Source organism: Lemur catta, chromosome 3, assembly GCF_020740605.2.
Source record: "Lemur catta isolate mLemCat1 chromosome 3, mLemCat1.pri, whole genome shotgun sequence".
Lineage (NCBI taxonomy): Eukaryota > Metazoa > Chordata > Mammalia > Primates > Lemuridae > Lemur > Lemur catta.
Window position 1 is genome coordinate 35250529 of NC_059130.1, and position 26271 is coordinate 35276799.

At 35.0% G+C, this 26271-nt stretch overlaps 1 protein-coding gene and 1 non-coding gene across 2 annotated transcripts; one reads left to right on the forward strand and one right to left on the reverse strand.

The window, feature by feature from the left end:
- Positions 1-25548, forward strand: UHMK1 (U2AF homology motif kinase 1). The gene is made up of 8 exons (XM_045547220.1): positions 1-445; positions 1779-2071; positions 2731-2922; positions 4711-4805; positions 16045-16121; positions 16271-16369; positions 20116-20204; positions 24321-25548. Exons 1-8 carry the CDS (start codon positions 178-180, stop codon positions 24465-24467), a joined length of 1260 nt encoding a protein of 419 aa, XP_045403176.1. The 5' UTR covers positions 1-177; the 3' UTR covers positions 24468-25548.
- On the reverse strand, positions 7035-7138 carry LOC123636164. Its single transcript, XR_006734372.1, has one exon. It is a non-coding gene; the product is annotated as a U6 spliceosomal RNA (small nuclear RNA).
- Positions 25549-26271: the final 723 nt, after the last annotated feature.

Sequence of the window (26271 nt, forward strand, 5' to 3'; positions counted from 1 at the left end):
CGTGCGCGCTACGGCTTCCGGTGTCATGGCGGCCTGAGGTCCCCGGTGTCGGTGAGGCGGCTGCAGGCCCCTCCCTGCGAAGCCGCTGGTCCGGCAGGCGGGGATGTGACCGCGGGCCCTGCCGGCCTGCCTCGGGCGTTGTGTCAACTCCCGTGTCAGTGCTCTCAGTTCACACCGATGGCGGGATCCGGTTGCACCTGGGGCGCGGAGCCGCCGCGGTTTCTGGAGGCCTTCGGGCGGCTGTGGCAGGTACAGAGCCGCCTGGGCAGCGGCTCCTCGGCCTCGGTGTATCGGGTGCGCTGCTGCGGCAACCCCAGCTCGCCCCCGGGCGCCCTCAAGCAGTTCTTGCCGCCGGGAGCCACCGGGGCTGCAGCCTCGGCCGCCGAGTATGGTTTCCGCAAAGAGAGGGCGGCGCTGGAGCAGTTGCAGGGTCACAGGAACATCGGTAATTGTCACTGTCTCGCTTCTCCTCTTGCCCAGGTCCCAGAGCAGACACACACTTCTGTCAGCCTGGCGTTCCATCTTCCGTCCTTTAGGCGGGAGAAGCGGGTCTGGCCCTCTTGATCACCTGATCTAGGCCCCTTTCCCTTTCCCCTTTCACTTTATTACTGTCTGCGGTAAGATGGAGATGGTGATCTGCGTTGTTTAGTGTCACATAGTAGATGCTCAGTAAGTTCAGTTTTGCTTTGGGTCTCATCGGAGAATATCGCATTTATTACCATAGAGAAGTGTTTTCTTTAGTAAAAAGAGGCATGCCTTTGCTAGATGTCATGTCTTGAGTGGAAATTTTTGAATCTTGGCATACCAGTGGGAAATGGAAACTATTTCAAGGGTTTGTGGCATCAATGCCAGTAACTCCCACATAGTTCACCTGACATATATTTCCTGTGAATCTGGAAAAAACGACTCAATATTACAGGGAGTCTTTATGGAAGTGTCAGATTTAGGAACGTTTTATGCTTTTGCTCTTTTGAGAGACCGTTTCATGACACAGATATTCAGAATGTAAGATATTTAATGATCACTGAAGATTGATCTTTGAAAGCAGTCTTCATTGTTATTACACCAACAGTGAGCTTATCATTAGTTATAGCTTTGGTTGATAAAGCAATGTCTGATTTCCTGGCAAGTATAATCCATACTTAATTTGAAGAGTGACCTTTTTTACAATACAATTTTGGAGAAGAATTTCTTAACACTAGTGTTGCATTTTTTTTAGCTTGCTAAATGGTATATCACTATAACTTTGATATTGAAGAGGCAAAATTTTTGCTGCATAAGGACTTGTTGAATCTCTGCAAGATTAGGTTAAAATGTCATCTGGAAAGTCTTAATCTCTTGTTTTAATATTTGTAGAGTGCTATTTTGGATTAAGAAGCAGTCTTCATTGTGAAAGCAGTGTTCATTCTTAAAAGGAATCCATTGTGACATTCCTTTTAAGAGAGTTACTTAATATTTGGATTTTTACTTTTAATCATTTTTATTTGGCACCCTAAGTGCATATTCACCCACTACTAAGTACTTGGTGAGACATAAATTGAATCATTGTGCCATATTAATATCTTTGAATGGTAATCAGCTGTTCAAGGTTGTCTCATTTTATTAAAATAACGCAGTTACCCAAAGATTTTACTCATGGGAAAAATAAATTACAGTGGAAGTTTGCTCATCAAAGTTGTCCTTATTTAGACTATTCCAAATTTGTACTGCAGAGTTATCTACTTTAGTAATAACTTAGAGTCTGATTTTAAAAGTATTATAATTTGTTTCTTTTTTAGTGACTTTGTATGGAGTCTTTACAATCCATTTTTCTCCAAATGTGCCATCACGATGTCTGTTGCTTGAACTCCTGGATGTCAGTGTTTCGGAGCTGCTTTTATATTCTAGTCACCAGGGTTGTTCCATGTGGATGATACAGCATTGTGCCAGAGATGTTCTGGAGGCCCTTGCTTTTCTTCATCATGAGGGTTATGTCCATGCAGACCTCAAACCGCGTAACATATTGTGGAGTGCAGAGAATGAATGTTTTAAACTCATTGACTTTGGACTTAGCTTCAAAGAAGGCAATCAGGTAAGAAATAACCTTTTCTTTTCCCTCATAGTTTAAAATCTAGTGGGTCTAAACCAAATATTTTTAAATAACAGGTATAGTTTAGTAGGGGCTTATGAGACATTACTATCTAAAATACCAGGGGATGAAGCAAATCAGAAGGATTTCAGTGCTGCCATATGAAAAAAGGACATATGTTTGGGTCAGGTAGGAGGAGCTAGTGAAGCACAAGAGAGTTCTGGAATTATTAAAAGTACTTAATGCACATACAATGCTTTTTAAGTTTTATGAGCATTTGGTTAAGTGCTAAGGTACTATTCCTGGTGTTTTCAGTGTTGGGACTCTGTTTCATGGCAAAATGCATGTGACAGTTCTGACAAATCCTCCATTATCCATAGTTTATGAGTTCTTTGCAGACTGTTCTTATTTATCAGCAGTACCTAATATGTAAGAGACTATCCAATGAAGACATCTTTACGCGTAGGTGTATGGAAAATATATAGCTTGCCTCGGAGAAATACCCAGTTAATGAGCCAAAGAATTATGATAAGTAAGAACTAAAAATTTTTGGCATTCAGTTTGGCAGTGGTTTACTGCACTTTTAGAGAAGTAAATACACTGAAAAGATGGATGGAAACTGAGCGCTTTTTATTGGTTGTAATATTTATTCATCTTCTTAGGATGTAAAGTATATTCAGACAGACGGGTATCGGGCTCCAGAAGCAGAACTGCAAAATTGCTTGGCCCAGGCTGGCCTGCAGAGTGATACAGAATGTACCTCAGCTGTTGATCTTTGGAGCCTAGGAATCATTTTACTGGAAATGTTCTCAGGAATGAAACTGAAACATACAGTCAGATCTCAGGAATGGAAGGTAAACTGCATTAGTGCTTTGCTTTGGGGTTCTTAATCCTAATTTAAGAGTATTCAATTTATGATGATTCTTGTTGAGGACTCCTATTGCTTTCTTTCATCCATACTCCTCTTTTTGTATTTATGGTACCTTAAATGCCACTACTCCTATGACAACAAATGTGTTAGTGAGCATTGCATTCTTACTGTTCCTTGCCTGGGGCCTGGCATGTAGTAAGTGCTTGATGAAATGTTTGAATGACTATATTTTCCAGAAGAAGCAAAAGTGATTCTTTTGTTTATATTAGGTTTTATTATTAGTTAGTTATATTAGGTTTTAAAATATTACTAATACAACTATGTTCTAAGTTAAATGATAATCTTTATATAGTGCTTCATAGTTTAAAAAATATTTTAATACCTTAATATCAAAACCAATAATAATTCCAAAATACTGTATTATTTACCAAACCTCAAGCCTAAAGGATACTGATATCATCCCAATATTAAAGCCCCACAATATGTTTGAAAACATACTGTAGTTAATTCCTAACTTATAAGCAGACAAAAAGTTCATTCAAATATTAGAGGTTAGGAACTTAGATATTGAAGAACAAGTATTTGATATTGAGTATTTTGATATTACGCAACAGGTTATTTTTTTGAGCATCTAATACATAATGTATGGCTATCATAACATGAAGAGTTTTGTTTCTTTTAATCCCCTAGTCACTGATTTCTGGTGTAGCAATTCCTGGAAGAAATACTTTAATAACCTAGTCAGTATACCTAATGCTTGTTTGGGGTAAAAGAAAATGCTATTATGGGAGTAAAATCAGTATCATTCTTTATCGCTGGTATTCCAGAACAGTCAAGAGGCTAAGTATTCTTAGTGCTAATCCAAATATAAATCAATTACTTGAATTAGCTTTGACTGTCATTGAGCTCTTTGGACTATATCTGCTTGGTCCAGAGCTCATCAGAACTAGGTCACAGTTTAATTTGTGTGAATTTGAAGGCATGATGTGTACTAATGGGTCCCTAATAGATGCCTCTCTAGATAAAACATCATTTTGTTTTATCACCTTCTATGGAGGCAAAATTGCTAAGTGGGTATGACCGTAGGCTCTGAAATCAAACTGCTAGGTTTCATACCTTGCCTCTACCTCTTACTATTTAGGTTCACTAAACCATGGTTTACTTTCTGTAAAATGAGGATAATGATAGCATATGTCTTATAAGAGTATTGAGGTTAAAAAAGAAATGATACTTAGTTTTTGACAGAGGGTGCAGCCCATGCTAAGTATTCTATACATTTTAGTGATAATGATGGTATGAGGTCTTTTTACTCATGTACACAGTTCCAAATTCTGAGCTACTGTAGTATTGAAGGAGAAAGTGTTACATTCCATGAAGATTTGGAGTATGGATAATATGTCAAACGTAGTGCTTCATTTTGTCTTTATTTCTGTCTGAAAACCAAAACCTGACTCACCCATTACACATTCATTTTCTAACTTTGCATTAAACTACAATTTTTATGTGGCTGCTTTGGTACTTGTTTCTTTATTCTTTCATCTAGTAGATGTTCATAGAGTGCCAGGTACTGTCCTAGATGCTGAGAATGGAGAAAAAATTTTCCTCCTCTCTAGAAACTTGTGTAAATTATCTCCTTCGTTAAAACTGTAAGCTCTCAGAAGAGAGTGTTTTCTGTTACATTACTCACCATGTATAATACTATCTGCCTAGTACTCAATAAAAATACAGACTGAATTGAATAACGAAGGTAGACTTTTCTCCTTTGTTTTAGGCAAACAGTTCTGCCATTATCGATCACATATTTGCCAGTAAAGCAGTGGTGAATGCCGCAATTCCAGCCTATCACCTAAGAGACCTTATCAAAAGGTATGTGTGCTGTAAACTTGCTTTGTGTATATTTACTATATGAAGTGGTTTTTTTCTTTCTTTTTTTTCTCTTACATACTGAGAATGTAAATACTGATTTACATTCAGTAAATAAATACTGAATTACATACTGATTATGTAAATCCATTACTTACATAATGGATTTATATTATGATGTCTGGTTTGATCAATCATGGAGAGGTTTTGCTCCCCTAGAAATATGAATTTTAGTTTAGACAGTCTCTACAGGACAGCTTTCTATAAGGAGCATAAGTAATCAAAATTTATTTTCAAAGGGATGTTCTTTGTTTATAGTGAGTACCAGATGTTAAGCTCTTCTTGGCAGCTACTTACTAGAAGATAGATCCTGGACGATTATACCTTTGGCCTCTCATAGCTCTGGCAATTCTATATACTTGATGGAAAACAGGTTTTTAAAGTGTCTTTATTAATGAAAGAGTAGGTTTGCTTTTTTGGATGACCCAAAAGAAAACCCAAAATATTTTGAATACGGTAGTATTTAAAATTATACTTTATATATTTACCATTGACAGCTCTCTAGGGACAACAGATAGAGCATTTCTGATAATCTGAATAGATCCAAGTACAATAGATATTTTGAACATATGTAATAATATGTACAATGATGGGTCAGTTAATGATGGGAATACATTCTGAGAAATGTGGTGTTAGGCGATTTTGTTGTCTTGTGAACATCATAGAGTGTACTTACACAAACCTAGATGGGGTAGCCTTCTACACACATAGGCTGTATGGCATAGCCTGTTGCTCTTATGCTGCAAACCTGTATATCATGTTACTGTACTGAATATTGTAGGAAATTATCACACAGTGGTAAGTATTTACGTATCTGAACATATCTAAACATAGAAAAGGTACAGTAAAAACATAATGGTATAAAAGATAAAAAATGGTACACCTGTATAGGCCACTTAAATGGAGGGCACATAAATGAAGCTTGCAGGACTGGAAGTTGCTCTGGGTGAGTCAATGAGTGACTGGTGAGTGAATGTGAACACCTAGAACATTACTGTACACTACTGTAGACTTTATAAACACTGCATATGTAGGCTACACTAAATTTATAAAAAAAGTTTTCTTTCTTCAACCATAAATTAACCTTTGCTTACTGTAACTTTTTTACTTTATAAACTAATTTTTCATTAACTTTGAACTCTTTTTTAATAGTATTTAGCTTAAAACACATTGTACAGCTGTACAAAAATATTTTTATTTTATTTTATAAGCTTTTTTCTATTTACAATTTTTTTTTACTTTGTATACTTTTTTGTTAAGAACTAAGACAAAAACACACACGTCAGACCCTAGGCCTACACAGGGTTGGGATCGTCAATATCACCGTCAACTACTTCCATACCTCATTTCACTAGAAGGTCTTCAGGGGCAGTAGGCAGGCACAGTGATGTCATCTCCTATGATGATAATGTCTTCTAGAATACCTCCTAAAGGACCTGCCTGAGGCTGTTTTACAGCTAACTTTTTTTTAATAAGGGATATACTCTAAAATGATGATAAAAAGTATGATATAGTAAATATATAAACCAGTAACAGTTATTATCAAGTGTTATATACCGTATATAAGTATATGTGCTATAATTTTATATGACTGGCAGCACAGTATGTTTGTGTACACCATGTCACCATAAACACCTCTGAGTGATGCATTATGCTGTGATACATACAATGGCTTCATTGTCACTAGGCAATAGGAATTTTTCAGGTCTGTTATAATCTTGTGAGATCACGATTGTATAAATGGCCCCTGCTTGACCAATACATCATCATGTGGTGCATGACTGTATTATCGAATAGTAGGCTTTTCAGGTTTCTAACATTATGGGCCAGAAATGAATAAAATAATTAGTATGCTAGAAAAGGATGGAGCTCATGTTTGAATCAGAGTATTATAGTATCTTTAGAATATTGGCTCTGTTAAACCTTCAAAATGTTTTTTTTTAACTTTTTAATTTTGAAATAATTACAGACACATAGGAAGTTGTAAAAATGTTATAGAAAGATCCCTACCCTTTACCCAGTTTCCCCCAATGGTGACATCTTACATTACTAGTACAACATCAAAACTAGTAAATTGACATTGGTACAAACCACAGAACTTATTCAGATCTCATCAGTTTTCCACATGGTTATTTGTCTGTGTGTGTGTGTGTGTGTGTTTTTTTTTTATAAAAAAATATGGAACGCTTCACGAATTTGTGTGTTATCCTTGCGCAGGGGCTATGCTAATCTCCGTATCGTTCCAATTTTAGTATATGTGCTGCCAAAGCGAGCACTGTGTGTGTGTGTTTTTCAGATTAATTGTAAATTGCTGTTAGTGTCTGATTGATATTGGAAATTACAAATTAGATTTTACGTTGAGGAGGCAGCAGTGTAAAATTATAAAATGGATTCTAGCCCGAAACTCAAATCATTTAAGTTCTAGTATTGACTTTTATTTTTCAGTAATAGCTTTTTTCCTGATTATACAAATAATACTAATTTTGGAAACTGCAGAAAATTGTGATGAAGAAAATAAAAATTACAAACCTACTCTCTAGTGTTAGCACTTTGGTGTATTTCTTTCTAATTTTTTTTGCATATTGTATTGTGTATGCATGCAAATTATTTGAACTTTTTTTTGTAGAGTAAAACACAGATACTGAAACTGCTAATAAAATCAATGTGTAGCTTAGTGATTTTTTAGGAACATTGTAACCACCTCGTAACTACCATTCATGTCAAGAAATAGAACTTTGCCAGCAATCCCAGAAGTCCTTTGTGTCCCATTCCAATCTCAAACCTAAAAGTAACCACTACAGCAGACTTTTATGGTAATCACTTGTTTTCATTATAATGTTATTACCCAAGTGTGCATCCTTAAACACACATTAAAGCTGAAGTTTTGCTCTTCTAAAAAAAATCCTTTTTAAGTCTCTCTTAATTTAAAGATTCCCTTTTCCCCCTTTTCTCTTTTAGTTTATTTATTGAACAACCTAGATTCTTGGCTCAGCATAATTTTCCACAGTAAGAATTTTGTTGATTGTTTCATTATGGTATAGTTAACATATTTCTGTTTAAGTCCTCTAAATTGATAGTTGTATCTAGAGGGTTTGGTTTTTTTTAATGAGACTACAAGACTATAGATAATATTTTACTTTTTTCATAAGCAGGCACATAATGTCGTTGTCTGTTTTGTGAGTTAGCAACTGTTGATATTAATGCCTAGATCCTTTACCTTCTTAGGGGTTTTAGAATGGTGATTTTCTGTCATTTGTTCTTCATTTGATTAGCCAAAGAAAAAGTACAAGTTGTCTCTCAATATCCTCAGGGGATTGGTTTCAGGACTCCCAAGGATACCAAAAAGATATTCAAGTCTCTTATATAAAATGGTATAGTATTTGCACATAACCTGCACATATCCTCCCATATACTTTAAATCATTTCTAGATTACTTATAATACCTAATACAATATAAATGCTATGTAAATAGTTGGTATACTGAATTTTAAAAAATTTATATTATCCTTTATTGTTATTTTTCTCTTTTTTTAAATTTCAGAATATTAAAGGAGTACAAATGTTTTTGTTACATGGCTTGAGTCAAAGCTATAAAAGTACCTATCACTCGAATAGTGTTCATTGTACCCCTTAGGTGGGTTTTTGCCCCTCCCCTTTTTCCCCCAGTCCCCTGCTTGATTTCCAATGACTTTTACTTCCCTCTGTGGACTTATGTGCCCAATCAGTTAGTTCCAATTTATTAGAGAGAACATGTGGTCTTTTCTTTTTCATTCTTGAGATATTTCACTTAGGATAATTGTCTCGAATTCATTCCAAAGTGCTGTAAAGGCATTAATTCATCTTTTTTGTGGCTGAGTAGTACTCCATGGTATACATTTGCCAAATTTTGTTAATCCATTCGTGAATTGATGGTCACTTGGGTTGACTCCAGGTCTTTGCAATTGTGAATTGTGCTTCAGTAAACATTTGAATGCAGTTGTCTTTTTGACAAAATTACTTCTTTTCCTCTGGGTAGATATTGAGTAGTGGGATTGCTGGATTGAATGGTAGGTCTACTTTTAGTTCTTTGACAGAGTTCCATACTGGTTTCCATAGGACTTGTACTAATTTGCAGTTCCACCAACAGTGTATAAGTCTTTCTTTCTCCCTGCATCTGCACCAGCATCTATTGTTTTTGAACTTTTAATAAAAGCCATTCTAGGCCGGGCGCGGTGGCTCACACCTGTAATCCTAGCACTCTGGGAGGCCGAGGCGGGTGGATCGCTCAGGGTCAGGAGTTCGAGACCAGCCTGAGCAAGAGCGAGACCCCGTCTCTACTAAAAATAGAAAGTTATCTGGCCAACTAAAAATATATATAGAAAAAATTAGCTGGGCATGGTGGTGCATGCCTGTAGTCCCAGCTACTTGGGAGGCTGAGGCAGGAGGGTGGCTTGAGCCCAGGAGTTTGAGGTTGCTGTGAGCTAGGCTGATGCCACGGCACTCACTCTAGCCCGGGCAACAGAGTGAGACTCTGTCTCAAAAAAAAAAAAAAAAAACTATGTAAAAAAATAAATAAATAAAAGCCATTCTAACAGGAGTGAAGTGATATCTCATTGTGATTTTAATTTGCATTTCCCTGATGATTAGTGATGTTGAGCATTTTTTCTTGTGTTTGTTGGTCATTTGTCTATCTTCTGAAAAACTTCTGTTCATGTCTTTTGCCCACTTTTTAATGGGGTTGTTTGGTGTTTTCCTTACTGATTTGTTTGAGTTCTTTGCAGATTCTGGATAATTAGCCCTTTATTGGATGTATAGATTGTGAATATTTTTTCCCATTCTGTAGATTGTCTATTTGTTCTGTTGATTATTTCTATTCTTGTGCCGAAGCTTTTTAATTTAATCACGTCCCATTTATTTATTTTTGTTGTTGCTGTAATTGCCATTGAGGTCTTAGTCATAAATTCTTTGCCTAGACTGATATCTAGAAGAGTTTTCCCCACATTTTCCTCTAAAATTCTTGTGGTTTCATGCCTTCTATTTAATTCTTTTATCCACTTTAAATTAATTTTTGTGAGTGGTGAGAGATAGGCATCTTGTTTCATTGTTGTACAATGTGGCTTTCCAATTTTCCCAGCACCATTTATTGAATAGGGCTTCTATACCCCAGTGTACGTTGTTGTCTGCTTTGTCAAGGATCAGTTGGCTGTAGGCAGATGGTTTTATATCTGGGTTATCTATTTTGTTCCATTGGCCTATGTCTATTTTTGTACCAATACCTAACTGTTTTGGTTACTATAGCTTTTAGTATAGTTTGAAGTCTGGTACTGTGATTCCTCCAGGTTTGTTCTTTTTGCTTAGGATTGCTTTAGCTATTCAGGCTCTTTTCTGATTCTAAATGAAGTGTTGAATTATTTTTTCTAAATCTGTAAAATATGCCATTGGTATTTTGATGGGGATTGCATTGAATCTGTAAATCACTTAGGGTAGTATGGACATTTTAACAATGTTGATTCTACCGATCCATGAGCGTAAGATGTTTTTCCATTGGTTTGTGTCATCTGAGATTTCTTTCCTCGGTGTTTCATAGTTCTTCTTGTAAAGATGTTTCACCTCCTTGGTTAAGTATATTCCTAGGTATTTTTATTTTCTTTGTAGCTATTGTGAATAGTATTGAATCTTTGATTTGACTCTCAGCCTGACTGCTATTGGTATATAGAAATGGTACTGATTTGTCTACATTGATTTTGTACCTTGAGATTTTGCTGAATTTATCAATTCCAGGAGTCTCTTGGTGGTGTCTGGAGTCTTTGGGGTTTTCTAGATACAAGATCATATCATCTGTGAAATCGATAGTTTGACCTCCTCGTTCCTGATTTGGATACCCTTTATTTCTTTCTCTTTCCTGATTGCTCTGGTTAGGACTTCTATTCTATGTTAAACAGAAGTGGTGACAGTGGGTACCCTTGACCAGTTCTTAGGGGGTATGCTTTTAACTTTCTCCTTCAGTATGATTGTGGCTGTGGGTTTGTTATATATGCTTTTTATAATTTTGAGATATGTTCCTTCTATGCTTAATTTGTCAAGAGTTTTTATCATGAAAGGCTGCTAGATTTTGTCAAATGCTTTTTGTGCATCTATTGAGATGATCATGTTGTCTTTGTTTTTGCTTCTGTTTATGTGGTGAATCACATTTATTGATTGCCATATGTTGAACCATCCTTGCATTTTTGGGATGAAGTCCACTTGGTCATGGTGTATTATTTTTTTGATGTGCTGTTGAACTTGGTTTGCTAGTATCTTATTTTGAGAATTTTTGGATCTATATTATAAGGGATGTTGGTCTGTGGTTTTCTTTTTTTGTTGTGTCCATTCCTGGCTTTGGTATCAAAGTGATAGTGGCTTTGTAGAATGAATTGGGGAGGATTCCCTCCTTCTCAACATTATGGAATAATTTCTGCAGTATGGATACTAGTTCTTCTTTGTAGGTGCGGTATAATTTGGCTGTGAATCCATCTGGTCCAGGGCTACTTTTTTTTACTGGAAGACTATTTATTACTGCTTCAATTTTGCTGCTTATTATTGGTCTGTTTAGGAGTTCTGTTTCTTCCTAATTGAGTCTTGGAAGGTTGTGTATTTCTAGGAATTTGTCCATTTCCTCTACATTTTCTAGTTTATATGCATAGAGATTTTCATAGTATTCACGGATGATGTTTTGTATTTCTGTGGTATCAGTTGTAATATTTTCTTTTTCATTTCTGATTGAGCTTACTGGGGTCCTTTCTCTTCTATTTCTGGTTAATCTAGCAAGAGGTCTATCAATTTTGTTTCTCTTTTTAAAGAACCAACTCTTTGTTTCACTGACCTTTTGCATTATTATTATTATTATTATTTTTCCATTTCATTTAGTTCTGCTCTGAGCTTAGTTATTTGTTTTCTTCTGCTGGCATTGGGTTTGGTATGCTTTCCTTTTTCTAGTTCCTTGAGATGTAGTATGAGGTTGTTAACGATCTTTCTGAGTTTTGATGTTGGCATATAAGGCTCTGAATTTTCCCCCTAGGAATGCTTTTGCTGAATGCCATAGATTTTGATAGCTTGTGTCCCCTTTGTCAATCAGTTCAGGGAATCTTTTGATTTCCATCTTAATTTCATTATTGACCCAATAATTGTTCAGCAGCAGATTGTTTAATTTCCATGACTTTGTGTAGAATTGAGTGTTACTGTTGGAATTGATTTCTAGTTTCATGCCACTATGGTCTGAGAAGATACATGATATGAATTCAATTTTTAAAAATTTGTTGCGACATGTTTTGTGACCTAAGATATGATCAGTCTTGGAAAATGTCCCATGTGCTGATGAGAAGAATGTATATTCAGTAGAATATTTTTGAGTAGAATGTTCTGTAAATGTCTGTTAGGTCAATTTGTTTTAGGGTCCCATTTAGGTCCAGTGTTTCTTTATTTTCTACTTTGATGATTTATTCAATTCTGACAGGTGGGTGTTGAATTCTCTGGCAATTATGATGCTACTATTTATTTCCTTGTTTAGCTCTAGTAGAGTTAATTTTATGTATCTGGGAGCTCCTGTGTTAGGTACATATATATTTAAGATTGTTATGTCTTCTTGTTGAATTGCTCCCTTTATATAATGACCATGTTGGTCTTTCTATACCGCTGTTGATTTAAAGTCAATTTTGTTTGATACAAGAATGGTTATACCAGCTCTCTTTTGGTTTCCATTTGTGTGGAATGTTTTTTTCTATCTTTTCACATTGAGCCTTTGTGCATCCTTGTGGTTTAGATGTGCCTCCTGGAAACAGCAGATACTTGGGTTGTGTTTTTTCATCCATCTAGCCAGCCTATGTCTTTTGAGTGGCATATTTAAACCATTAACATTAAGAGATAGAATGGATGCAGTTTTGTTCATCATGTTGGGTTTGATTGCTTTGTTTTCCCTCCTGTGCTATTGTTTTATAAGAGTTGTGAGCATTAGCCTTTTGGGGTGATTTTATACTGGTGGGTATCTATTGTACTAATTCATGTGTAAGGCTATTTTGAATATTTCCTTCAGGGCAGGTCTGGTCATGACAAATTCCCTCAGTGTTTGCTTGTCTGGAAAAGACTGAATTTCTCCATCAATTGTGAAACTTAGTTTTGCAGGATATAAATATAAAATTCTAGGCAGGTAGTTTTTCTGTTTAAGAAGATTGAAGATGGGGCCCCACTCCCTTCTGACTTGTAAGGTTTCTGCTGAGAAGTCTGCTATTAGTCTGATGGGTTTTCCTTTGTAGGTCAGTTGTTGCTTATGTCTAGTGGCTTATAGAATTTTCTCCTTCATTTTGACTTTGGCTAGGTTGATTACTTTGTGTCTTGGGGATGTCCTATTTGCTGTCCTTCACTCTGAGTGTCCCACATTGCTTCTCTGATTTCACAGTGTTCCTTCCGAGAAGAGCTGTCTGTCTGTAGGTAGGCATCTGCCTGCAATTTACACTGCTCTCCTTGAGAGCGGCATGCTCACAGACTGTTTCTAGTCCACCATCTTCCTCTGTACTTTTTGAATCAATTTTTTTTTTTTTTTTTGTAAACCTAAAACCATTCCCTTTCCCTTTGAGCTCACGGGTGCCAAGCTTCTCTAGAGGTCTCCTTCTGATGGTGGCTTCAGGATACTCCTTCAACAGTGGCAGCCAAACCTCATGCCAACTCCTGCCGGCGGCTGCAGGGGAAACTTTCTTTGTTTTTTTTCTGAGTTTTTTTGATCCATGTTTGGTTGAATCCATGGATGGGAGTACCTATTGAAGTGGGACCCATGGATATGGAGGGCCGACTGTAAGTGCTTGATATTCTTTCTCTTTATTTACTAGTTTTCAAGATAATGAGTTGGTTCCTTGTCATCTTCTAAAGCTGATCATTACCTTTTTTAAAATTCAAAGTTTCATTATAAATTAATGGATTTAAATATATTTTATGTATTTTAATTCATTGCAGTTTTTATTCTATTTGAATCTGAGATTGTCCCATCTTCGATGAATGGAAACCTCTGCATGTTGGTTTTATCTTTGATAGCTTCCTTGCTATGTGGTATAAGATATTCCCAGTTCATCTTATGCATTTCCTTCCCCAGACCTGCAATTAGCCATTTTTCCTAGAAGCCTGGTTTCTTTTAGAGGAAACGGTATTTTAAAACCACAGTCTGTGTATTAGGAATACTCACTGCTACTAGGGTGGTCATTGCTTCTAGGCCTTTCAAGTGGACAGAGTTCATGCTGATGTTTCTAATTCAAGTTCAGGACCACACAGTTTTTACTTTTATTTTATGTCTGCATCTCTTTTCTTCCACATCAAGACTTGTGGTTCTTAAGAATTTCATAATTACCCAGTTGCTTTATTCTACAATAAACATAAAACAGTCTCAGAATAATAGTACTCTAAAAGATTACTTAAAATAGTTAAATTATTTTTGTCTATGGTCTTCTTATTCTCCCATTTTAAAAATAGTTTTATGTGCATCATCAGATTATGTAGCCATTATATGCTGTCTGTTTTAGTACTCATTTAATTTTAGTCCTACATGTAACTGTATATTTAATATTCACCATCAGTCATTGTGTTGATGTCTTTCTAATCATTTTAGTTTGCTGAATCTTATTCTCTAGATCATACAATGAATATTTTCTGAGTTTTTGCATGTTAGTAATAGTTAAACTGTACTTGTTATACATGAAAGTCTGTTTAAGCAGTATAGAAAAATCCTTGGCATATATTTTTCTTTCTTAAGTGTCTTAAACATGTTACTGAATTTTCTTCTGACATACAATGTTTTTATTGAAAAGTTTGATAACTCACTAATTGTCTTTTTATTAAAAGTCACTTAATCTCTGTGTTTAGATGCCCAAAGGATTTCATCTTTTTCTTTAAAGACTAGTAATTTTACCAGAATATATCTTGATTTTGATTGTTCTAGGTCAATATTCTTAGTTCTTAGGAACATGATATGCCTTTCATTGTGTAGTTCAGATCTTTTTTTGTTTGTTTTGAAAAGTGTTCTTAGGCCGGGTGCGGTGGCTCACACCTGTAATCCTAGCACCCTGGGAGGCCAAGGTGGGAGGATCACGCAAGGTCAGAAGTTCAAGACTAGCCTGAGCAAGAGCAAGACCCTGTCTCTACTGAAAAATAGAAAGAAATTATCTGGACAACTAAAAATATATAGAAAAAATTAGCCGGGCATGATGGCTACTACAAGTCCCAGCTACTTGGGAGGCTGAGGCAGAAGAATCACTTAAGCCCAGGAGTTTGAGGTTGCTGTGAGCTAGGCTGACGCCACGGCACTCTAGCCAGGACAAAAGAGCAAGACTCTATCTCCAAAAAAAATAAATAAATAAATAAAGTGTTCTTAAATTGTAGTTTTTAATTTTTGTTCTGTTCTCTTGCTTTGCTTTGCTTTTTCAGGTACTCATCTACATATGTTTGATTTTCTTTACCTATATTCAGTATTATCACTTTCTCTTGAGTCCATATTATCTCTTTCATTATTTCCTTTTGATTTTTTAAAAATTTTCTCCTTTCTGCGTTTTATTTAATATTATCTGTTATATTAATATCTCTTCCAGCATAATCTTATTTTATGAAAATTTTTTGAATTTCTAATTCTTTCCTGAGTTCTATAACCTAATTTTTGAGATTTTCTAATTTTGATTAGTGTTGCCCTTTCATATCTATATCATAAGTGGTAGATTAATGTGTTCATCTGTGCGTGGTCTTTGGCTATTTGGTGTGTTCCTATAGTTTTGTTATAGATGTTGTCTGTGGGTTTTTTGGTTTTGCTATCAAGTTGCTTTATTATTAGGGATATTTGACAAGATTCAGTCATCATCCCGCCACTTTTTTTTTTTTTAATTGCATTACCCTAAGTCTGTTTCTAATTTTTTTCACTCACTGTTACAGAGTTTGGATCACTTTCCCATATTTCATTTGTTAGTCAAAAACATTATTTTAGATCACAGTATAGTGTTATGTTATAAGATGTATCATGATTTATTGACCCATTTGCTAATAAATGGCATTTATATTCTTTACAGATGAATGATTGAATAATCATGCTAATATAATTAATGATGTGATGAACATTTAGACATTTTTATTTTTGTTAATGGTTGCATTTTTAAAAGATTTGGCAGTAATTATAAAAACACCTGTTTTCATGTTTTAGCATGCTTCATGATGATCCAAGCAGAAGAATTCCTGCTGAAATGGCATTGTGCAGCCCATTCTTTAGCATTCCTTTTGGTAAGTTATATATGTCTTTTATTTTTTTCTTGATCATTTGACAATCAAAGATATCAGGAGTAATCCATATTCCTAAGCTCCTTTGCCTGGTTTTCACCAATTTATATGGGGGGATTTATGTTTAACTATATTATGATGAACTTTAACAGCCCCTCATATTGAAGATCTGGTGATGCTTCCTACTCCAGTGCTAAGACTGCTGAATGTGTTGGATGATGATTATCTTGAGAATGAAGAGGAATATGAAGGTTAGTGTTTTCTAAGTTATATTCTAATGCGTCCTTAACTAAATCTGGAATAGATTTATCTATTCATAAGATTCTCATATTTCCCTAATTTATAATGTTCTTTTGACTCTTTTACATATCATCTTTACCAAATCAATAAAGAAGATTAATTTTCCCAGAGACTTCTTTCTCTCTGGTCTGTCTCTTCTGGCCCTTCTTTATGTTTTTATTTCTCCATTTGAGCTTTCTTTTTTGCTTTTAACTACTCACTCATTCAAGACATATTTACTGAGTACTTTCTATGTGCCATTGTGGGATTATTCCCTGTCTTTAGTATAGTAGAGGAGACAAATTTATAAACATACAATTATAGTTGTGATAATCTGGTCAGTTAAAAGCTAAAGAGGTAGCCAGAGTACAAACTTATTTTCTATGTTTAAGAATTTGGATTTTATCCCAGACATAGTAACATTGGAACATAACTTACATGAAAGAATTTTTTATCAAGCACGCCACAGTCCCTGGCTTATGGTAACTACTCAATGAATACTTGTTCTTTTTTGAGTGCAGTAAGGAGTTATTAAAAATTGTAAGTAGGAGAAAGATATAATCAAACTTGTATTTTAGTAGGAACATTCTGGAAGTAGAGGGGAATGGACTAAAGCAGGGCCAAACTTGGACCAAGGTCAACAGCATCAACCTAATAGTATTACTAGAGAGGCAATTTTGTATAGCAGTTCAGAGTATACTACAGTGGTGGTTTCAGAAATTTTGCAAAGGAGATGAGAGCCTTGAAGATGAGGAGCACAGCGGCTGGCCATTGGAAGTTGACAACGACCAATTGAGAGTGGTCATCGAAGCTGATCCTCTTACAACTACATGAGAAATTTCTGAAGAACTCAACGTCAACCATTCTATGGTCATTTAGCATTTGAAGCAAATTGGAAAGGTGAAAAAGCTCCTTAAGTGGATGCCTCATGAGCTGACCAAAAATCACAAAAATTATCGTTTTAAAGTGTCATCTTCTCTTCTTGTACGCCACAACAGTGAACCATTTCTCGATTGGATTGTGATGTGTGACAAAAAGTGGATTTTATACAACAACCGTTGACAACCAACTCAGTGGTTGGACCGAGTAGAAGCTCCAAAGCATTTCCCAAAGCCAAACTTGCACCCAAAAAAGGTCATGGTCACTGGGGGGGTCTGCTGCTGGTCTGATCCACTACAGCTTTCTGAATCCTGATGAAGCCATTACATCTAAATATGCGCAGCAAATCAATGAGATGCACCGAGAACTGCAATGCCTGCAGCTGGCATTGGTCAACAGAAAGGGCCCAGTTCTTCTCCATGACAACACCTGACCACACATTGCACAACCAACACTTCAAAAGTTGAACAATTTGGGCTGTGAGGTTTTGCCTGATCCAGCACATTCACCTGACCTCTTGCCTACTAACTACCACTTCTTCAAGCATCTTGGCAACTTTTTGCAGGGAAAATGCTTCCACAACTAGCAGGATGCAGAAAATGGTTTCCAAGAGTTCGCTGAATCCTGAAGCATGGATTTTTATGCTACAGGAATAAACAAACTTATTTCTCATTGGCAAAAGTGTGTTGTTGTAATGGTTCCTATTTTGACTAATAAAGATGTATTTGAGCCTAGTTATTAATATAATGATTTAAAATTCACGGTCTGAAACTGCAGTTACTTTTGCACCAACTTAATAATAAAAATTAAAAGAGCCAGGTCTATATATCTCTAAAGCTCTTTTATTAATATTTTTCTATTTCAAAATATCAATTGCTTAATATTTAATATTCTCCTTGTAGAAAATTAAAACATTACAGATAAGGCTAATTTTACCACAATACCTCTAGTAATGATAAATCATTTCATATCCTTGAGCTTTAATATAGTTATCTGCCGAATGAAACAAATGTGCTTTCTTTGAGTCTGTGGCAATTGTAAGAGTCTCTAGTCTCTCAGCTTTTCAGAATCTCTATTTATCTGAAAGAAAGTCTTGCCCTCAGCATTGTTTTAGTCAGGTCACTAAGGTACAGTGGCTCTAAATAATCTCTGAATATCAATTCAAAATGCTACCTATGTCCTTTAAACCTATCTACCTACTGTCTTTATCACCTCATTCTATCTACTACACACAATTTTAATCTCTATAAAACTCAAGATGGGGCTTTTTTGAGTAAACCTTAGGGAGACTGTATCTACTCTTTTCTTTGTATTTTGCTGTGTAATACTTTTTTCTGCTTCTAAATACACTGAGTATTTAAATTCGCACAAATATTGCTATTAAATGTTTGTGTTTAAGAGTCTCCACATGATCTAAAGTACAACAGATAATATAGTGCCATTAAATACCTTTGTTCTGATTAGCAGGATCCTCATCAAATAATGTGTATTAGTTACAGGTAAGTTTGCTTAGCTAGAGATTATTATATATGTTGGAACAGCTGTCTTGTAATTTTGATGCGGCAGGGAAGAAAGTTAAATTCAAACTTTACATTGTAGACCAAAATAAATTTCAAATCAAGTAAAGATTAGAATACTTGAAAAAAAACAAGTGAAGGAATGAAATAGTGAAGGAAAGGAAAGAAAGGGCTGAGAGAAGGATGTAGGGCAGGTAGAAGGGAAAGAAGAAAGGAAAGAATTTTTTTAAATCTAAAAAATCCTTGGACAATTTTATTTTTTAATATTCCTGGAGTGGGGAAAGGCCTTTTTCAATTGTGATACAAAAACTCAGAAGCAATAAAATAATGATTCAACAAATTCTACACTGACAAAAACTACCCTAAGAAAGATTTAAAGACAAATCATAATTTAAGAAAAAATATTTACAGCGATTATTACAGACAGTTTATAGGAAAGGAAATACAAATGCATTTCACATGTGTTTTCAGGCTCACTTATTATTGAAATGCTAATTAAAACCAAACTGCAATATCTTTGTTATCTATCCACATTAAGAGTGATAAAAACATTTAATAATCCTCTTGTGTGTAAGGGGACAGGAAAACAGACGTACTCATATGTTGCTGGAATTTACATTGGTAAACTTGTATGAAAAAACAAGTTGGTAATTCTAACAAAATTACAAATTCATGTCAATTTTGATCCAGCAATTCCATTTCTAGAATGTCAACTTAGACATACACAAATGAAACAAGATATGTGCAGGTTTATCTATTCAATATTGTTTTTAATAGCAAAAAGTTTGGAAATAGTTTAATTATTATGTAAAGGACATACTAGTTTATTGAACATGCATAGAGTAAAATAGTTCACAATCATAAAAACAAATGAGAAAATATTATGTAATGATATGGAAAGATCTTAAAGATATGTTGTTTAATAAAGAAAAACCAAGATTGGAATTTTTTACTTACAGCATCCATAATCATATTTGCCTGTGTACACTTACAATTATGGCAGAATATGGAAGAAACTGATAATGTTTGTTGCCTTCAAAACTGGGAATGGAATGGCAGTTGGGAAGGTGGGAAGAAGACTTTATTTTTTAAAATTTTGAATTATTTGAATGTGTCAACTATGCAGAACATTACATTTAAAATATAAAAAGAAAATTTTTAAATGCATTGAATTTATATTCATGAAGCTTAATTTTAGAAGATACAGAAAATGACCTTATTAGGATATGTATTTCTGAACTCTTTGATGATTTAAAATTTTAAAATGTTGAGTGCTTGTTAATTATATCAAAGCAGTTACTGTTATGTGTTTTAATAACCAGATGTTGTAGAAGATGTAAAAGAGGAGTGTCAAAAATATGGACCAGTGGTATCTCTACTTGTTCCAAAGGAAAATCCTGGCAGAGGACAAGTAAGTGAATGTTTTTGTAATTGTAGAGTTATTCAGAGGTTATTAAAGTTGTGTTAAATGTTTTTAGTTCTGTAGAAAGATATACACAAATTTTACTAAGGATTATGAATTTTGTATTTTGCATGATTTTTATTTTCTTGTGCTTTCTACTTCTAAAAGTTCTATAATATGCTTATATTTTTTAATTACTTAAAATTTGTTTTTAAAGAAGTATTAATCTACTTTTGAACCATTGTAAACAGTGGCACCAACCAAATCATGCTAAATCATTTATATGAAGTTCAGCTAAAGAAATATTTTGGTTCCATTTTGTTCTAATTAAGTAGAGTTAGAAAATCAGTTAGGTTAGGTTCTCATTATAATAGAAATTATCAGTGGTAATTTAAAGAAGGTAAGTATGCTGGACTGAAAATCCTGGATCCTGAGTTCTGGTCTCAGTGTCACTAGCTTTGTGATGATCCTCAATTCCTCCATCTATAAAATGTATGGCCTAAAACTGTAATTATAGCATTTTCTCTAGAAATTCTGTAAATTATATGACAGAGGATATAAGAAAATCTTTATTTTATCTAATGTTTTTATTTTTTGAGAAACAGAATATTGTTTTACTTTATCTCAGGGTTTTTTATCTTGACACATTGACATTTGAGCCTGATGATTTTTTGTTGGGGAAGCTGTTCTGTACATTATATTATAGAATGTTTAGCAGCATCCCTGGCCTCTACCCACTAGATGTCCCTCTACCCCCATTGTGACAACCAAAAGTGTCTGTAGACATTGCCAGATGTCTTTTGAGGGGTTAAATTGACTCTGTGGATTATTATAGTATCTTATGACTTAGTATTATGAGAATTCTTGGCTATTAAGAAATTTTATTTTAGTCTTAGTGAAAAGTTACTGCCAATCTAGTAATAATAGCATTTACCTCATTCAGTGTCAGGAGCATGCTAAATGCTCTTTAGTCATTTAGTCAGTATTTATTGAGCATCTATTATGTTCTAGCCACTTAGCATAAAATAATGATCAAATCAGACAAAAAAATAAATGGTGATAAGTTCTAGGGAGAAAAATAGATTGAGGTAGAGGCTTAAGGAATACTGGGGTAAGGGGAGTTGCACTTTCAAGAATGGTAGTAGAGAAGGACATGCTGAGAAGGTTACATTTGAGTCAAGGTTTGAAGGAAATGAGGAAGAGAATTCCAGGCAAAAGAAACAGCAGGTATGCCTGATAGATTTGAGGAGGCTAGTGTGGTTGTAAGAGAGAGAGAAAGGGGAAGAATGGTAAGAGATTAGATCAAAGAGGAATTCAGGGGATGTAACTCAAGTAGAACAAGCCCGTAGGGCATTGAGATAACATTGACTTTTACTCTGAATGAGGAGAAGGTATTGGAAGATTTTGAATCAGGAACTAACGTGATCTGACTCAGTATTAACCCCAGTGGTCAAAATGAAATGGATGACACTCAATAGAGAAGCAGGAGAAATAATTTCAAGAGAGAAGTATGTACTTTTAAAGATAATGTGAATAAAAAAGTATCGAGAGCAAATTTGCTATGTTGAGAAGTTTTCACTGATATTTAAGAGAGTGAAAGCAGCTTTTGATAAACTCTTGGAATCACAGATTTAATTTATTTAGCTGTTGAAAATGTCCATTACCTAGTTGACAAAGCCAGTTTTCATTTGAATTTTACAGTTCAAATAAACATGATTTTTTTTAAAGAAATATAAAAACCACTGAAAAATATTAATAAATTATGAATGCATCTTAGACAATTGCAAAAAAGTCCATGATTAAAATAATATAGCTTTAATATAATTTAATTTCATAATAAATTATAAAAATAATTTGCTCTTATATAGTGTGGAATAATGTGATTTGTAAAATTGTAGGTTACCTGTAAAGCAAGGAGTATGATAAAAAGCATGATATTTCTTCTCTAAATGCATGTCTACTCATTTACTGAACTTTGGTGTATAAGTTTGGGAGTAATTAATCATGTAAAAAATCAGAAATAGATTCATTATTCTCACGGATATCATGTTCTAACTATCCTTTTGTATTGAATGAAAAAGCCAACATCTACTTTTATTGTTTTGGAAAAATAGCTATAAAGTATTTCTAAGATGAAATAAAATGAGCATTAACTGATTATATGTTTCAGTATATAGTTCAATAATGGAGATTTTTATTTTATTTTATTTTATTTTATTTTATTTTATTTTATGTTATTTTATGTTATTTTATGTTATTTTATGTTATTTTATGTTATGTTATGTTATGTTATGTTATGTTATTTTATTTTATTTTTTTGAGACAGAGTCTCGCTTTGTTGCCCAGACTAGAGTGAGTGCCGTGGCATCAGCCTAGCTTACAGCAACCTCAAACTCCTGGGCTTAAGCGATCCTACTGCCTCAGCCTTCCAGGTAGCTGGGACAACAGGCATGCGCCACCATGCCGGCTAATTTTTTGTATATATATATTTTAGTTGGCCAGATAATTTCTTTCTATTTTTAGTAGAGACGGGGTCTCGCTCTTGCTCAGGCTGGTTTCGAACTCCTGAGCTCAAACAATCCACCCGCCTCGGCCTCCCAGAGTGCTAGGATTACAGGCGTGAGCCACCGCGCCTGGCCAATAATGGAGATTTTATTATATGAAGTACCCTACTCTGAAAGAGATCACATAAAATTTTATCAATAGCGTTTTTCCCAAGCAGTTATACTTAAAAAGCCTGACCGACTATACTGCTTTGGCCATTTGGAAATACTTTTAGTTCCAGGTAATGATAAATTTTAGGGATGGGTTTTAAGAATAGCTGAGAAGTACCACTTACCATTACATATGTGAAAAAAGCACTTTTTAATATATGGATGGTCTCTACTTTGTTTTTGAGAGCTGTATATAGCTTGGAAATAATCATGGGGTGGAAGAGGCAAAATCAGTCTCACCTCTCCATTTTTCAGTACATATGAATTCAGAAAATCCTGTCACAGGCCCAGAATATCCTAGGTCTCATGTCATACATCACCCTTAACAGAAACATTTGCATAAGACAGTGAATGACTAGTCATAGGCAGGGTATGGGGCTATGTTTATCAGTGAAGGAGGATTCAATAAGAAATAGGGTACTGTATTAGGAATTGTCTTTTTCCATGCCCTGGAAGTTTTTAGACCCTGTGGAAATAACTTTGTTTTGTCAAGTGGGAAGAAAGGCTTCTATGAAAGGGGATATGAAAAAGGATAATCTGCCTGAACTTGTAGGTAGACTGATTTTAGGAAAAGGTATAAATGAAAATTGAGGATCTGGAAATTGATTTTCTAAAATGATCTGTTCTCACATCCCCTTGAAAGTCTTTGAGTGTCCTAGGATGCTGGAACACCGGTTCAAAGACTGTTATCATGATGAATGAGGCAAACAACCAAGGAGGGAGACGCAGTTCTTTATCTCATTCACTGGTTTACAGGGCAACTGAGGACAAATCATTTCAAATCATTTTGCCTTCCTGTAACTTCTGCTTTAGGTCAAAACAAAAAGAATTTGTAAATTATATTTCTACCCCAGGTAGGAATTCAGATTGTCTAGAAAGAGAAATTACCTAGTATTAAACTTCTTCCTTCTATAGTTATGGCTTACAGTTTCCACACATCTTTTAATAGGTATAATTTCCAGCAGCTTTCAAACAATATTTTTTTCTTCTTCCACTTCTAAAAGTGCATATTATCTTTGAGGCACCCTTGAAATGCAGTTGCTCTCTGGGCTGTTCAGCCCTACTTTTGGCAAGTGTCTAGTGCTGTTCATCACTCTTATATGAACTTGGCAAAAGGTTTTACATCTTTCACCGAACTTGTCTTTCATGGATTTTTCAGAATTGAACTGAATTGTAAAGAAGTATTCTAAATGTTGCTGTTCTAAAGTATGGTTCATGGACCAGCAGATTGGTATCACCTGGGACTTTGATTAGAAATGCAGAAACTCAGGCCACACCTTAGACCTATGGAAGCAAAATCTGCATTTTAACAAGATCCTCAAGTGATATATGTACATTAGAGTTGGTAAAGCACTGATCTAAAACAGTCTGGTGGAAATGAAATTATTTTGTTTTCTCTGTCCTCCTTCAGGTCTTCGTGGAGTATGCAAACGCTGGTGATTCCAAAGCTGCTCAGAAATTACTGACTGGAAGGATGTTTGATGGGAAGTTTGTTGTGGCTACATTCTACCCGCTGAGTGCCTACAAGAGGGGATATCTGTATCAAACCTTGCTTTAATCAGTAACCTAAGGAGTGTTTCCTGTTTCTCCTCTCCCATTTCCTGGGTTATTGTATTCCACATCTGAATGCAGGAGTACCCCCTTATCATTTTAAGGGGGTACTTTTTACATTTATTTAATCCTACTAATGTGCAGCCATTGCCCAAGTAGTGACTGCATCGTAAACATTTGGCACTGAGTAGGACAAGACCCCTCAGCTATATATTGAGGGGTTTTAGAGCATCCATGTGGGCAACCTTTTTTGTGCAGTAGGGCAGGTGCTGCTCTCAGTATGTAACCTAAAAAGAAATTAATTATTTCATGTGACCATGAAGCAAGGATGAATATGTGTAGTGAATATTATTAACAGATTTCTTAGGGTTGGTGACATCACTTAGAGATTATTCCTTTATGTTGTCAGGTGGTTCTTCCTTATTGTTGATATCCATAGCTGGTACTGGATGCTCTCAGTAATGTTAAGTAATTGTCAAGCAGCAGTTACCTACTGTGTTCTTAACACTGAGTTGTGAATCTTTTTAAAGGAGTACTGTAGTACTGAATATTCCTTTAAAGAAACTGCAGTGAGCCTATCTACATCTTTTTTAATTAAGGCTTTTAAAATAGAAAGCTGATGCTTGATCTTGCACAATTTTTATGTCTAGTATGTATGCTTGAGTGTGCAGGTGTGAAAGATTAGAGAAAATGTGAGTCAGTATACTTTATAGTGTGAATCTTGTGAGCTAATACCATCTGTACCCATCTCTTCCCCACCTGTTTCACATCTGTAAGATTTAGTATATGTGTTTTGAGAGTTGGTCGGTCTGATAGAATGTAAATGACAAAACAGTTCATTCCTGAGAGGCTCAGAGCAAACTGACATCTAGCCTAGGGTTACATTGAAACTCTTAAAGTGATTGGAACGAAGAAAGTTTTGCTACCTATAAATCACCCCATCCTTCAGTCTACTTTAGACCTTGTATTGGCTCATCTATTTTGTACTAAATCTCCTATAATTGTAAGATTTCTCAAGATGTGGCTCTACCTGCTATGATGGAAAATTGGAGTAGGTCAAAAAGAAAGAATTAAATATACAGTGAAGGGAAAAGAAAAATAGTCAAAGAGAGGGTAAATAATCAAGGATTCTTTTTTGTTCCTTTCTGTCTCTCTCACTGTTCCCTCCCTCTTCTTCTCCCCCTTCCCTCATTCTCTGCCTCTATCTGTAGCTGAAGAAAAGCTAGAGGAACAGCATCCCAGGTAGTCTGGCTTTTGACTGCAAGGAAATTAAGAAAGGTATAGATATAATAAGGTAGAAGTAGAAAGGAAGAAAAACTCAGAAGAATTCTTAAAAGGATTTATAGCAATCTCATGTGTCCCTGAGAGGAGGATGCCAGTATGCATGAGTACATGGACCCAGGCTGATTACATGGTTTTAAGAATTATAATTATGGATTCTTCTCACTTTATGGTAGATTGTCTTTAAATGTATAAAAATTAGGAAACCTTTATAAAGCACTGATTATACAAAAAAAAAAAGCAAGTTATATACAGGTTATGAATTTTTTGCCTGTTTTCCTTACCTGAATGAAATTTTTATTTATTAACTTTTTCCTAAGGAAAAAGTCTTTTATATATTTCCCTGCTTTAAGCCTCCTCATATAATCTTTCCTTGTATGTGCCATGCAGATTATTGAGAGTCCAATTAGAATTTACATTTTAGAGAATGAATTCTTATTTTCCTCTATTCAATCACTGACATTTTGGTTATTTACAGTTACCAAGTTATTGAGGACTCTCTTTTAATATTTATTATGAAGCCAAATTTG